Here is a 16,085-nt window from a genome sequence, read left to right on the forward strand (position 1 = left end):
TGAGTTTTTGTTGATCTGAATTAATAGTGTTTCTTCTACCTGACTGGGTTATGCCAGGAATTAGCCATAAAGTGAAATAAGTCAAATTGGCTAAGTTGAAAGAAGCCAGTCACAAAAGGACAAATATTACATCATTCCACATATATGAGTAATTAGCTTCAAAGATATCAAAAGTCTGATAGTGGTTTTCAGGGATTGGGTGTAGGGCAGAATGGGAAGTTAATGTTTCATGGGTAGAGAATTTCAGTTGGGAAGATGAAAAAGTTCTGGAGATGGATAATATCAATGACACTATAACAGTGTATATATACTTAATGCCACAGAACTATACATTTAAATGGTAAAATTTATGTTATGTTTTACCACGTTGAAAATCTTTTTCAAATGTTAGCTTAAAAAAAAAAAAAGACAAAACTAAGCCATAGGACTTAGCCATTGCTATGCAAGTGATAGGGAGTCATTAGATTTTTGGATAGAGAAGTGGAAATGATGTGATTGGATTTTTTCTCTGATTGGAAGATTAAACTGGAGTCATTTATAGGCATTAAATTAGAATAACTGGTTAGGAAGCTATGAAAATAGTTCAGACTATAGATAGCAAGCACTTGAAATAAGGAATGCAGAAAGGCAGGCACGATCTGGGCTATTACGAATGATGTTGCAGTGAACGTACTTTTATATGTCTGAATGAATATGTGTATGCAGTTATTTGAGGTAGGCATCTGGGAGTAGATCCAAGGCCCTGGGGTGTGTGTTCAGCTAGAGTAAACACTGCTGTAGTTTTCCAAAGTGGTTATACCAACTCACATTGCTGCTAACAGGGCGTGAGAGTTTCTCCACAGTCTTCACCATACCTCTACTGTCAGTCTTTTTCATTATAAACATTCTGGTGGTTTTGTTAGTGTTATTGGTTTACATTTTCCAATGAGTAAAGAAGTTGAGATCCTTTTATGTCTATTGCCACCTAAATATCTTCTTTTGTATAGTGTCTGTTCAAACTTGCGTAGTGTCTGCTCGTTTTTCTGTTGAGTGGTCTTATTCCTGCTAATTTGTACGCTTTTTTAGATGTGTTCTGAATATGAGACATATGTATTGCCAATATCTCCTCCCACTCTCTTGGCAGTATCCTTTGATGATTCAGAAATTAAGTTTAATGTTGTATAATTGCTCGCTTTTTCTCTTGTCTTAGTACATTTTGAGTATTCAAGAAATCATTGCCTACCCCAAAGTCATGAACATATTGTCCTTTGTTTTCCTCTAAATGCTTTGTTATTTCATCTTTCACATCTGGGTTTGCAGTGATCTGAGATTAATTTTCACATATGGCATGACATAAGGATAAAGAATCTTTTCCCATCATTATCAAATTGACCTATTCCACTTATTGAAAAGACAGGTTTGGCTTTGTTTTGTTTTTCTCCACAGCACTGCTGTATCATCTTTTTCTTAAATCTGGAGGTGATGTATGTATGGGTCTCTTTCTAGATTCTTCTGTTCCTTTAGCCTATTAATCCATCTTTTAGGCTCTACTTTTGGTTTTCTAAATAGACGAGGCTTTCCTCCTAGTGGATACCTTTGGTTACACCTAAACGGCCCTCATAGTGAAAATTAAAATGTGCTTGTTCTCATGATACATGCTCAGTCATGTCCAACTCTTTGCGACCCCATGACCTGTGCCCACGAGCCTCCTCTGTCCATGGGATTCTCTAGGCAGGAATACTAGAGTGGGGTGCCACTTCCTCCTCCAGGGGATCTTCCCAACACAGGGATCAATCCCACATCTCCTGTGACTCCTGCATTGGCGGCAGATTCTTTACCACTGAGCCACATGGGAAGCCTAAAGTAAGATGCATTATTTATTGCAGGATAACAAATTACCCTCAAGCTTACTGGCTTAAAGGAGAAATAAATATTTATTATTTAATGTGATTTTGTGAATCAGCAATTTAGGAGCAGTTTAGTTTGGTGCACTTGGCTCAGGGTCTCTCATGAAATTGCAGTCAAAAAGGTCCTCTAGTTGCTGTGATCTTAACTAGGACTGACAGATATGCTTCTAAGAATAACTCTTTTTCACAGCTGGCAGGAGGCCTTAGGTCCTCACCATGTGCATTCCTCCTTTGTACTGCTTGAGTGTCCTTACAACATGGCAGCTGATCCGAAGGAGAGCAAGAAAGAAGCTACAGTGTCTTTCATGCCTTACCCTTGGAAGTCACACACTTTCGTTTAAGCAGTATCCTATTATTCATCCACATTCACTGGGAAAGAGGACTATATAAGGCTGCACTGGGAAACGAGATTCATTAGGACTGTCTTGGAATCTGGCTACTACACAGGAAAATAGGAGAAGCTGGCTGGTACATTATTTAATATGTTTCCCCAAGGCAGAGAATTATGTGTGCCATTGCAGCAAAGATTTTCTAGATCTGGCAGGAGGTTCAATAAGTTTAGAAATGCTGGTGACTCTTAGTTCACTCCTGCTCAGGACCCTGAATGCTCTAAAGTTTAATCATATTTTCATGTGATTCCTGAAGAGCCCATCTCTGTCCTTGAGTGGGAAAGATCGAGGACAACTAGGTCTGATTATAATTATTCGCCAAGTATGAACAACCTTTCTCCCCATGATCTTTACTTCTATGAACATTCCAATTCTCTTGTGGATAAGTTTTTAAAATTAAACTCTCAATTATGAGGTAATTTTAGATTCACATATAGTTGTAAAAATAATAGCCCAAGTAACCTGTACCACTTTCCACCCAGTGGTAACATTTTCCAAAACTGTACTACAGTATGACAACAAAGATGTTGGTATTGTTGCAGTCAAGATCCAGAACATTTCCATCACCAAAAGGATCTTTCATACTGCCCTCCTATAGCCATGCGTTAACTTAGTTCAGTTCAGTTCAGTTGCTCAGTCGTGTCCAACTCTTTGCGACCCCATGAATCGCAGCATGCCAGGCCTCCCTGTCCATCACCAACTCCCGGAGGTCACTCAGACTCACGTCCATCGAGTCCATGATGCCATCCAGCCATCTCATCCTCTGTCGTCCCCTTTTCCTCCTTCCCTGGGTGGGGAAGATCCCCTGGAGGAGGAAATGGCAACCCACTCCAGTATTCTTACCTGGAGAATCCCAAGAACAGAGGAGCCTGGTGGGCTATAGTCTACGGGGCCACAAAGAGTTGTACACAACTGAAGCAAGTTAGCATATTGAAAAGCAGAGACATTACTTTGCCAACAAAGGTCCGTCTAGTCAAGGCTATGGTTTTTCCAGTGGTCATGTATGGATGTGAGAGTTGGACTGTGAAGAAGGCTGAGCACCGAAGAATTGATGCTTTTGAACTGTGGTGTTGGAGAAGACTCTTGAAAGTCCCTTGGACTGCAAGGAGATCCAACCAGTCCATTCTGAAGGAGATCAGCCCTGGGATTTCTTTGGAAGGAATGATACTAAAGCTGAAACTCCAGTACTTTGGCCACCTCATGAGAAGAGTTGACTCATTGGAAAAGACTCTGATGCTGGGAGGGATTGGGGGCAGGAGGAGAAGGGGACAACAGAGGAATCTGCATTGCAGATGGATTCTTTACCTCTGAACCACCAGGGAAGCTACAGCCAATTCTTTTTTCCTTTAAAAAAATATTATTGGAGTATAATTGCTTTACAATATTTTGTTAGTTTCTGCTGTACAACAAAGCAAATCAGCGATATGTATACATAGATCCCCTCCCTCTGGAACCTCGCTCTTACCCACCCCCATTCCCCCCCACCTAAGTCATCACAGAGCACTGAGCTGAGTTCCCTGCACTGTATAGCAGTTCCCACCAGCTATTTATACATGATGGTGGCCTCACCCACTTCCATCCCATTCCAGCCCTCTCCTTAACCACTGGTAATCACTGTTCTGCTGTGCTATGCTTAGTTGCTTAGTCGTGTCCAACTCTTTGCGACCCCATGGACCGTAGTCTGCCAGGCCCTTGTGTCCATGGGGATTCTCCAGGCAAGAATACTAGAGTGGGTTGCCATGCCCTTCTCCAGGGGATCTTCCCAATCCAGGGATTGAACCCAGGTCTCCCTCATTGCAGGCTGATTCTTTACCATCTGAGGCACCAGGGAAGCCCAAGAATACTGGAGTGGGTAACCTATCCCTTCTCCAGAGGATCTTCCCAACCCAGGAATCAAACCAGCGTCTCCTACATTGTAGGTGGATTCTTTACCAACTGAACCAGCAGGGAAGCCCCACTAATCTACTATCCATTCCTAAATTCTCTCATTTCAAGAATGCTCTATAAGTGGAATGACACATTATGTAACCTTCTGGGATTGGTTCTAACAAAATCCAGCGTAGGTCTTTGGAAGCTCACTCAGGATTTTGCACTTGTCAATGTTTCGTTCTTTTTTATTGCTGAGTAGCATTCTGTGGTAGGAAAGTACCACAGCTTATTCACCACTTACCCACTGAAGGAAGTCTAGATTGTTCCAGTTTTGAGTTATTATAATAAAACTTACATGAGCATTCATGTGAAAGTTTTTATATAAATATGGATCTTCATTTCTCTGGGATAAATGCCCAGGTATACAATTGCTGGGTCATATAGCAGTTGCATGCCTTTTTTTTTTTTTTTTTAAGAAATTGCCAACATCTCTCCACAGAAGACATACAGATGACCAAAAAGCACATGAAAAGCTTTTAGCTTTTAGCACATGTTAGCACAACATCACTAATTACTAGAAAAATGCAAATCAAAGCTGTTAATACAATGAGGTAACACCTCACACCAATAAGAATAGCCATCATCAAAAAAAAATCTACAAATAGTAAATGCTGGAGAAAGTGTGGAGGAAAGGGAGCCCTCCTACACTATTGGTGGGAGTGTAAGTTGGTGCAACCACTACGGAAAACAGTATTACAGTTCCTTAAAAACCTAAACATAGAACTACTGTATGACCCAGCGGTCTGACTGCTGGGTATATAGCCAGAGAAAACCATATTTCAGAATGATACACGTATGCCAGTGTTCATTTTAGCACTGTTTATAAGACTCTGATGCTGGGAGGGATTGGGGGCAGGAATAGGGGACGACAGAGGATGAGATGGCTGGATGGCATCAGCAACTCGATGGACGTGAGCCTGAGTGAACTCCGGGAGTTGGTGATGGACAGGGAGGCCTGGCATGCTGCGATTCATGGGGTCAGAAAGAGTCAGACATGACTGAGCGACTGAACTGATAATGGCCAGGACACAGGAACAACCTACATGGCCACCAGCTGATGAGTGAATAAAGAGGATGTGACGCCTGTTAATGCAGACAGTGGAATATGACTAAGCCATAAAAGAGTAATGCCATTCGTAGCAACGTGAATGGAGCCAGAGATTGTCACACTGAGTGAAGTAAGACACAGAAAGACAAATATCTCATGATATCGCTTATATGTGGAATCTAAAAAAAGGGTGGAAACAAACATTTACAGAATAGAAGTAGGGGCACTGATGTAGAAAGCAGACTTATGGTTACCAGGGAATGGAGGGGAGGATAAACAGATTGGATTAGCATGTACACACCACTATATAGAAAACAGATAACTAATGAGCACCTGCTCTGTAGCACAGGGAACTACCCAATACTCTGTAATGACCATTCTTTTTTAAAGTGGATATATCTATATCTATAATTGATTCACTTTCCTATATACCTGAAACTAGCGCAACATTGCAAAGCAACTATGCTCCAATAAAAATTTAAAAAAGAAACTGCCAAACTTATTTTCCAGAGTGGCTATATCCTTTTAGATTCTACCAGCAATGCTTGAGTGATGCATTTTCTCTGCCTTATTGCCAGCATTTTGTGTTGTTACAAGTTTTTAAAATTTTAACCATTGTTACATTTGTGATAATATCTTTTTGTGGTTTTGTGTTTCCTAAATTGCTAATGACGTTGAACCTCTCATGTGCCTATTTGCCATCTGTATATGCTCGTCAGTGAAATGTCTCTTCATGTTCTGCCTATGTCCTGCTTGGACTATTTCCCTTTTTAAACTGTTAGGTGTTGAGAATTTTTATGTGTTCCCCATACTCTGCTTTGTCAAATATGTGGTTGGCAAATATTTTCTCCCACTCTGTAGCTTACTTTTTAGCCTCTTCTTTTGCAGAGCAAAAGTTTTGAATTTCAATGAAATCTTAATTTATAGACTTCTCCTTTTATGGACTATGCTTTTGGTGTCTGCTCTAAAAAATCTAAGAACTCTTTGCTTAGCACTAGATCCAGTGATTCCCCCAATTTTTTTCTAAATGTGTTATAACTTTATATTTGAGTTCATGATTCATTTTGAGTTCATGTTTGTATAAGGTGTGAGACTTAGATTGAGATTCACTTTTTCCCCCCTCTATGGATGCCCAGTTGCTTCAGCATCATTTATTGAAAAGGCTATCCTCCAGTGAATTGCTTTTTCACCTTTGTCAGAAATCAGTTGAACATACTTGTGTTGGCTTCCCTGGTGGCTCAGCTGGTAAAGACTCCGCCTGTAATGAGGGAGACCTGGATTCAATCCCTGGGTTGGGAAGATCCCCTGGCGAAGGAAAAGGCCACCCACTCCAGTATTCTGGCCTGGAGAATTCCATGAACCGTCTAGTCCATGGGGTCGCAAACAGTCAGACACAAATGAGCGGCTTTCACTTTCTCTGGGTTTCCTGTTCTATCCCATTGTTCTGTGTGTGTGTGTGTGTGTGTGTGTGGGTCGGTGTGGTTGTGGTCTGCCAGTAAGACATGGTCTTGATTTCTGTAGCTGTACTGTAATTACTGAAATCTTGAAATCTAGTGGGCTAGTTTCTCCCCTTTTATCTACTATTTCAGAGTTGTTTTAACTGTTGTACTTTCTCTGTATATTTTAGAATACTTCTACCTACATCCATAAAAACTCGTGCTGGGATTTTGATTAAAGTTGTGTTAAATCTGAACATCAGTTTGGGGAGATGTACTGCGTTGTGTCTTTCAATCTGTGAACATGGTGTGCCTTTCCATTTAGGTTTTTAAGCTTTCTTTTATCAACATTGTATAGTTTTCAGCTACATGTATTGAACATGTTTTGTTAGATTCATGCCTCTTTTGTGTTTTTTAAATGATTATGATAATAAATGGCATTGTGTTTTCATTTTCTACGACCATGTGTTTATTTGATAGAATACAAGAGCAAATCAATTTTTGTATGTTCATCTTGTCATGCATACCTTGAAGATATTACAAATTAGATTCCAGACCATCACAATAAAGCAAATATTGCAGTCATCTGAAGTTTTTGGCTTCCTGGTGCATATACAAGTTATTTTTCTTAAATATGGCTAAAAAATGCCCTCACCTGAGCTTCGTCAGATCACTGATCACAGACCACTATGACTGCAAGAATTACCAAAATGTGAGATAGACGCACAGATTGAGCAGATGCTATTTGCAAAGTGGCACCAACAGGTTTGTTTGACACAGGGTTGCCACAGACCTTCGATTCGTATAATATGCAGCACCCACAAACCGTAATAAAGCAGTGCTCAACACAGTGAGGTTCGCCTGTATTTTGTGACCTTGCCAGACTTGCTTACTTGTCCTAGGAGTTTTTTCCCCTGAATTCCTTGGGATTATTTTATGTGGACAATCATGCCATCCAAATAGGGACAATTGTTTTCCTTCCTTTTCAATCTGTATGCCTTTTTAAAAATTGAAATCTCGTTAATGTTCAATATTATAGAATTTACAGGTGTACAGCATAATGATTCACGATTTTTAAAGGTTCTGTTCCACTTACAGCTATAAAATATTGGCTATACGCCATTGTGTTGTACAACATATCCTTGTAGCTTGTTTATTTTATACGTAATAGTTTGTACCTCTTAATCCCCTACTGCTGTCTTACCCTCTTTCCTCTCCCACTGGTGACCACCAGTTTGTTCTCTGTATCTGTGAATCTGTCTCCTTTTTGTTATATTCACTAGTTTATTTTCTAGATTCCACATGCAAGTGATACCATGTGGTGTTTTGTCCTTCTCTGTTGGCTTTATTTCATTTACATAATACCCTCTAAATGCAGCAATCTGTATGCCTTTGTCCTCCTTTGAGAAGTTAGTAAAGTCTCCTCTGTTCATGGAATTTTTCAGGCAAGAATACTAGCATGGGTTGCCATTTCCTACTCCAGGGGATCATTCTGACCCAGGGATCAAACCCACATTCTTGTGTCTCCTGCATTGGCAGGCGGATTCTTTACCACCGCGCCACCTGGGAGGGCCCTGAAGCATATTAAGCACTAAGTAAATATTTGTTGCATGGATGGATGGATAGATGGATGGCAGAGAGGAAACATAAACATAAATGAGGCCAAGGAGATAAGAGCAGTTCAAGGTAGTAATGTTTAGCAAACACCTACCACGGAGATTCAGAGAGGAGCAGGAGGAGATTTTATTCATTGTCTGCTTGGGAAGAAATAACAAATACTAAAACACCTGTAATATGTTGTAAAACAAAGTGACATGCCGTGAGAAGTTCATAAAAAGTGTCATGAAGGTTCAGGGGAAGTAGAGGCCCATTGCAGCTGAGGCACTGGAGAAGCTGTCTTTTGAGCTAGACTCTTTGGAGTTGCTTATATTTGCTTCTGAATTATGTGGTTTCCAAAGTAAATGTATATATACATGAAAGTTGGAGCAGAGGGTGTTGTGGCAGAAGAGGGATGTGAATTTGGGGCCAGACTAGATGGCTTTGCCTGCTCTGCCATAAATTCATCTGCATTTTGTATGCAGCCGTTTATCAGCCTCCGCCACTTCTTGCAAGCAGAACCTGACAGGCTCCGATGTTATCTGTAGCAAACACCTTTTTCTTGTTTATGACACTGTCTGTGTGTGTGTTTACGTTTGCACCTGCACCCCAGTGATTTGGAGACAGTTCTTTCTACAGAGCCAGGCCCTACAGGAGGATACATCAACTGAAACACACACTTCAATACCTTTAAAAACTTCACCATGCTATCCACACACTTACATTATATACTTGCACCGGAGGCTTGCACACACACGAGCGCACACAGAGTTTTGTACACGGTGGCCTGGGCAAGATTTTAGGCAACTTACATCTATTTTCCTCAGCTCTGTCCTGTACCTTAATCTTCACTTCCACTGAAAGCTTATTAGGCACCAGTTATATCCCCCTAACCTTCTAGATTCTGTCAGGAGTTCATGTAAGAAGATGATTCAGTCTACGGCCATACCACCCTAAATGTGCCTGATCTCGTCTGATCACGAAAGCTAAGCAGGTTTCAGTTCAGTTCAGTCACTCAGTCGTGTCTGACTCTCTGCAACCCCATGAATCGCAGCACACCAGGCCTCCCTGTCCATCACCAACTCCTGGAGGTCACCCAAACTCTTGTCCATCGAGTCAGTGATGCCATCCAGCCATCTCATCCTCTGTCGTCCCCTTCTCCTCCTGCCCCCAATCCCTCCCAGCATCAGAGTCTTTTCCAATGAGTCAGCTCTTCACATGAGGTGGCCAAAGTATTGGAGTTTCAGCCTCAGAGTCAGTCCTTCCAAAGAACACCCAGGACTGATCTCCTTTAGGATGGACTGGTTGGATCTCCTTGCAGTCCAAGGGACTCTGAAGAGTCTTCTCCAACACCAGTTATCAGTAAATAAGTACTGGATTAATTACTGAATCATTTTCTCCCATCCAGGTATTAAGCAGGCCCTTGCTTAATACTTGGGTGGGAGAAAATGATTCAGTAATTAATTTAGTACCTATTTATTGATAACCACCTATGTGCCAGGCTCAACTGTAAACACGGAGAATATAGCATGGGATTAAAAGAACCAATACCTGCCCTCATGAAGTTTCCATTCTAGGAGCTGGGTAGAATCAGCAGCCATGCGGTGTTGTAGGTGGTGTGAGTGCTGGTGAGATCAGCATAGCAGAGTAAGGGGGAGAGAGTGTGACAATTGGGCAGCCAGAAAAACAGTCTGTCCAGTAATGGGACATTTAAATAGTGACTTGATGGAGTACATAAGCAATGGGAATATGTGGCGAAGGAGTGATCCAGGCAGAGGGAACAGCCAGAGCAGAGACCCTGAGGCAGGAGTGTGTGGCCAGCGTGACTCAAGCAGAATGGGCGCGGCAGAGAGGGGCAGGGCTGAGGGGGGAGCTGTGGGTGAGGCGGTGTCGCCCAGTGCTCACTGGCCACTGCAGGGACTTCAGCTTCTGCTCTGAGTGCAGTGGAAAGCCAGAGGGCACTTAATGCAGAGAAGTGCTATGCTCTGATTGACACCAGCTTCCACGCTGGGAACAGATTGCCAGATGGAAGCATGGAAGCAGGCAGGCGGCCGAACGGCGGACCTGACCAAGTGCGTAACAGTGGAGGTGTGGAGGAGTGACCGGGTTGTAAATGTGTTTTGAAACTGTTTGGACCAACAGGATTTGCTCTTGGGTTTGGAAGTTGATGACTGACATCCAGATTTTTGGCCTGAGCAGCTGGAAGGTTGGAGCTGCTCGTAACTGAGATGGGAAACATTGCGGGAAGAACAGACTCGGAGGATGGGAAGAGCTCGGTTTAAAGGAAGTTTGTGATGCCAGGGCTTCCCGGATGGCTCAGTGGTTAAGAATCTGCCTTGCAAAGCAGGGGGCGCGGGTTCGAGCCCTGGTTAGGTAGCTACGATCCCATGTGCCGTGGAGCAGCCCAGCCTGAGCGGTGTTGCCCCTGAGCCCTTGCGCACGACTAGAGAGTCCATGCATCTTGATGAAAGATGCCATGTGACACAGCAAAGCTTCCTCATGCCCCAGCTAAGACCTGATGCAGCCAGACAAATAAAATGTGTTTTTAAAGAAAGATTTGAAATGCCTATTAGTGAGGAGCAGGTATGAGACTCTAGAGTTCTATAGATGGGTTTGGGCTGGAGCTATAAATTTGCGAATTACAGCAGTTAGATGACTTTTAAAGCTGTGAAATGAAATAAAATAACCTAAGAAGAGGATATAGAAAGAGGAGAGTCTAAGAACTGAGCATGGGGGCGTTCTAGCCTTTAGAAGTCAGTGAGACAAGGAGCAACCAGAACTGGAAGCTGAAAAAGAGAAGCTGGGAGGTAGGAAAATTGAGAGTGAGCACTGAAGCCAAATGAGGAAAATGCTTCAAAGAGAATGGAATAGTAAACTGTTCTCAGATGTTGCTGAGAGATCAAGTAAAATCCAAATGTTGCTTTGTGTTGAAGTCTTTAAGACCTCTGTTGAAGGAGATGGGGGTTGGGGGCAGCCTGCTTGTATTGCTTCCAAGAAAAGAATGGGAGGAGAGGAAACAACGATTAACACTGTAGAAATCTCTGAGGTTTTTCTGTAAAGAGGAGCAGAAAACTGGGCCATAGTTGGAAGGGAATGTGGGATCAAGTCAAACTTTTCTTTTTTTTTTTTTCTGAGATGGGACAAGTTGGTGTCCTGATGGGAATGATCCTAGGAGGGAGGGAAGATGCCATGTGCTGTCCCCATGTCGTGAGAGGGGGTGATGCTCTGGCGGAAGAAAGTGGGCCTTAGACTGGATGAACCATCCATGCTGCACAGTAATAAACTGCTTTGCTATAATGCAGGCAGACTGGTAAATACGGGGATGGAACATGTGTAGATTCTCTTCTGCTTGCCTGTATAGTCTCATACCAAAGAGTGGAGGTGCTACAGCTTTAAATAGGGCAAGGTTCAGATGATTGCCAAGAGCAACAGAAAATCAGGGACCAGACAAATGTAGTAGACTGTTGCAGCAGGAGGGCTCACTTGAGCTTAAAGTGAGAGGAGCCAGCGTGGTTGTGTGATTTTCTCCAGCTCTGAACAGCTGAGTGGAAACAGGCAGAGTAGGCTAAGCATTAGACTTAGTCAAAGGTTATGGTTTCCTAGATAAAGAGAGGAAGAGAAGCAAGAGAATGATTATAATGATGGATCACAGGAACAAGTCAGGTGGAAGGAAGTGAGGATGGAGACAGAAGGGGAGAGTGCAAGGTGCCAGGATTCATGGAGTGAAGTCCCAGTGAGGTCTAAATAACCGCGATGATCCTTGGCATCAGTGGCGCTTTAGGACAGAGGAGCTGGAAGGCTGCAGTCCATGGGGTCGCTGAGGGTCAGACATGACTGAGTGGCTTCACTTTCACTTTTCGCTTTCATGCATTGGAGAAGAAAAAGGCAACCTACTCCAGTGTTCTTGCCTGGAGAATCCTGGGAACAGCGGAGCCTGGTGGGCTGCCGTCTGAAGAAAAAGGCAACCTACTCCAGTGTTCTTGCCTGGAGAATCCTGGGAACGGCGGAGCCTGGTGGGCTGCCGTCTATGGGGTCGCACAGAGTTGGACAGGACTGAAGCAACTTAGCAGCAGGGTTGCATCATAGTGCTTTGTGTGCAGTATAAACCCTATAAGGTAGGTAGGACAGTTGGTGATGGTATTCTATTCTGTAGATAAAGCAAGCTCCAAAGAGGTAAATAACTTTATGTGAAAATCACACAGCTAGTCGGTGGTGAAGCACAGACTCCACCCGAGGCTCTGTTTTATTTGTGATATCTTTTTACCACTTTGTGTGATGTCTGCTCACAGATTACTCGGTCTCATTGAAGACAGGGAATGTAGACAACATAAGGAAATGTGTAACTGAGTGTTAAATTCTATAATATGGCATGACATAAGGAGTTTATTCATTCAGTAATGTATATTGAGTGCTTATTATGTACAGGGCTGTATTATAAATACTAGGGATACAGTATTATCCACTATATATAGTGACTGAGATGGGGGAAATTCTGAAGTTTTGTGCTTCAGGGAGGTTTTAGAAGGGTTTCTGTGTGGTTCCTCCAAGGCATCATGATTGGGTAAAAAGCACCAGGTACTGAAAGCTTGGAAACTTTTTTCTCCGCTACTTGCTGTATGTGACGTTGTGGCTTCAACTCAGTCTGTCTTAGTGGGGGACCCCATCCGTAAACTGAGATGTTATGGCTTTGCAAGTTCCACCCTGACTAAAAGTCCTGTGAGTTTGAGGCTGTATTCTAGCTTAATGGAATAATTGTGTAAAGTGTGTTAGTCCTCATCTGACTTCTTGAAATGACGTATCTCGTTTCATAGTGATAAGACCCTGTTTCAGTAATGAAATGCTGCACTAATGTGTATGCTAAAGTCATCCGCTGTTTTTTAAACTCTGGGAAAGCACAAAAAGGAGACAGAGGCCACGCTCGGCTGGCAGGTGCAGCAGTCCCCACCCTTAGCCTGGTGATATCTGAGGACCTGTGAAAAGCTTTGAATTGACTCATGACTTTCCCCCTGCTCTCACTCCTTCCCGTTCAGGCCTGGAAGAAACGCTGGTTTATCCTGCGGAGCGGCCGGATGAGTGGTGACCCCGACGTCCTGGAATACTACAAGAATGATCACTCCAAGAAGCCCCTGCGCATCATCAACCTGAACTTCTGCGAGCAGGTGGATGCAGGCCTGACCTTCAACAAGAAGGAGCTGCAGGACAGTTTCGTGTTCGACATCAAGACCAGTGAGCGCACCTTCTACCTGGTGGCCGAGACGGAGGAGGACATGAATAAGTGGGTCCAGAGCATCTGCCAGATCTGCGGCTTCAACCAGGCAGAAGAGAGCACAGGTACGAGACACTTCTCAGCAGGGACCAGGTGCCTCCTGGCAGTGGCTGGGCCCCCGGGGCCAAGGGGACGGCCTTCAGACTCCTTGAACAGCAGGGCAGGCTTTAGCTAAAGGCTGTCCTCTGAGGTGGGGGAGAAGTAGGCAGAGGGGAAGAGTCTGAAGGGCTTGGCCACAGGGTAGAGGTCCTCCTAGCCCTGAGTCTGCTCATGTGGAAAGCAGGCATGTTGGGGTTATGATGAAGCTCGAGGTCCTGATGGTATTTCTTCAGGTACCTCCGCGCCACCCCGTGTCTCAGGCCTGCCCTTTCTCCCCTCAGCTCTCCAGCTCTCTGTGCCTGGTTAACCTGTCACCCACACACGGGCGGCTTGCACCTTGCTCTCTTCTTTGATGCATCCTCTGTCCACTCCTGTTTCAGAACAACGTGCATAGTTACACTAGCCGCTTTTCTGGCAAGGGGAGGTGTGGGATTCTTTGTGAGTACTGTTGATGCACAATCCACTGTTCTTTATATTTCCCTGGAAACGGACACATGAGAAGGGGGAGATTCTGACTTGTGTTCAGATTTTGTTAGCCTTCACAGAAAGAGTAGCTCACCATTTTTAAGTGAGGCTTCAGCTGCAGAAATGCTCTTTGCCATTTGTTTGGGCTCATCCACAACTCTAGGATGATTGAGGAGTAGGGTTCTTTTTGTGTGTGTGGCAGATGGAAAGCCTAAGTTAGTAGTTTCCTAAACCTGGTTACATATCAGAATTAAAGAGGAACATTTTTTAAATGTTGATGCTAGGGATCCATATCACATCAGTTAGCTAAGAATGTCAGGGGTGGGACCTAGGCATCAGTCTTTTAAAAGCTTCACACCAAGTGGCAAGGGTCTGAGGCTCAGCATCCATTTTCTGTAAATAATTGAAGGCCACATACAATCTCTGATTCCTATACCTGTTTTGTAAACTTCTTAGAACCCTTTAAAAACATGAAAACTGTTTCTAGCTCATCAGCAACGTCAGCCTCATCTGGGAAACCATTAGAAATGAAGATTCTTAAGCCCCACCCCAGACTTAGTGAATCAGAAACTCTGGAGGTGTTTTAACCAGCCCGCCAGGTAATCTGATGCATGGTTAAGTTTGAGAACCACTGATTCAGACTCTTACTATCAGAGTGGAGTTTATGGACGAGCAGCATCAACCTCTCCTGGGAACTTGTTACGAAGACAGAAGACTTCTACTCACTCAGACTTACAGGATCAGAATCTGCATATTTTTTTCAGTTTCTTATTCTGAAATAATGTTGAGCTTACAGAAGAGGTGCAGAAATTGTACAGCAAGTTCCCATGTACCTTTCATCCAGCTTTCCCTAACCTTAACATCTTTCTTAACCAGAGTATACTTGTCAAAATGTTGATTGGTACAAGACAGTCAGTTGCAGTGTATTGGGATTTCACTTGTTTTCCACCAGTGTCTTTATTCTGTTCAGGATTCAGTCCAGGATAGCATATTAGATTTGGTGGTTCTGCCTCTAGGGCCTCCAATCTGGGATGCCAGTTTCTTAGTCTCTTGTTTTTCTTTGACCTTGACACTTTTAAGGCATACTGGCTAGATATTTTGTAGAATCTCCCTCAGTTTGAATTTGTATGATGTTTTTTCATGATCAGATTAAGGTTTGGCGGAGACTACCACAGAGGTAGTGTGCTTTTCTCTGCACGTTGTATCAGGAGACACATGGTATCAATATACCTTATTACTGGTCGTGTTGCCTTCATCACTTGGTTAAGATGGCATCTGACACCTACTTCCCCTGTAAAGCTGCTACCTATGCTTTCACAGTTAATAAATATTTTGCAGGAAGTACTTTAATGGTGTGCAAATACCCCATTTCTGCTTAAAATTTTGCCCACTAATTTTAGCATTGATCAGTGAATCACGTTTGTAACCGTTATTACCATGGTATCCTAAGGAAATTTTCTATCTCCCTCTGAATTGTATTAAGATACTTACATGATTTGTAGGCACATTGAAATTTGAGAAGCTCTGGTCTGGATTATTTGTTCACAAACCTGGTGGGTCATCAGAATCACCCTAAAAACTTTCATCTTTTAAATTTATGGGTACTGATTCAGTAGGTCTGACTTAGGGCTGCAAAATAGTTTTAAGAAATTCCTATAGAATGGGAGGAATTATTTCCAAATCATATCTGATAAGGGTCTAGTATCTAGAATATAAAAAGAACTATTACATCTCAGTAATAGTTCAACAAAAAAAATAACAAAAAAAAAATAACCTCATTTAAAAATAGGTAAAGGATCTGAATAGACATTATTCCAGAGAAGATATACAAATAACCAGTAAGCCCATGAGAAGATGCAAAGGTGTTGGACATCCTTACTCATTAGGGAGATGTGAAACAAAGCCACAGTGAGATAACACTTCACACCCACTAGGATGGCTGTAATCAAAATATGGACAGTGACCAGTGTT

The 16,085-nt window shown here is 42.9% G+C and overlaps 1 protein-coding gene across 2 annotated transcripts in view; it reads left to right on the plus strand.

The window, feature by feature from the left end:
- The window catches only part of GAB2 (GRB2 associated binding protein 2), a 178,048-nt gene that overhangs the window by 108,104 nt on the left and 53,859 nt on the right, over positions 1–16,085 (plus strand). For both annotated transcript variants that reach the window (XM_069564916.1, XM_069564917.1), the window contains exon 2: positions 13,315–13,615. In XM_069564916.1, coding sequence (XP_069421017.1) covers positions 13,315–13,615 — 301 coding nt within the window. The remainder of the gene's footprint in view (positions 1–13,314; positions 13,616–16,085) is intronic.

The sequence above is a fragment of the Ovis canadensis genome, chromosome 21 (genome assembly GCF_042477335.2).
Source record: "Ovis canadensis isolate MfBH-ARS-UI-01 breed Bighorn chromosome 21, ARS-UI_OviCan_v2, whole genome shotgun sequence".
In the NCBI taxonomy this organism is placed as follows: Eukaryota; Metazoa; Chordata; class Mammalia; order Artiodactyla; family Bovidae; genus Ovis; species Ovis canadensis.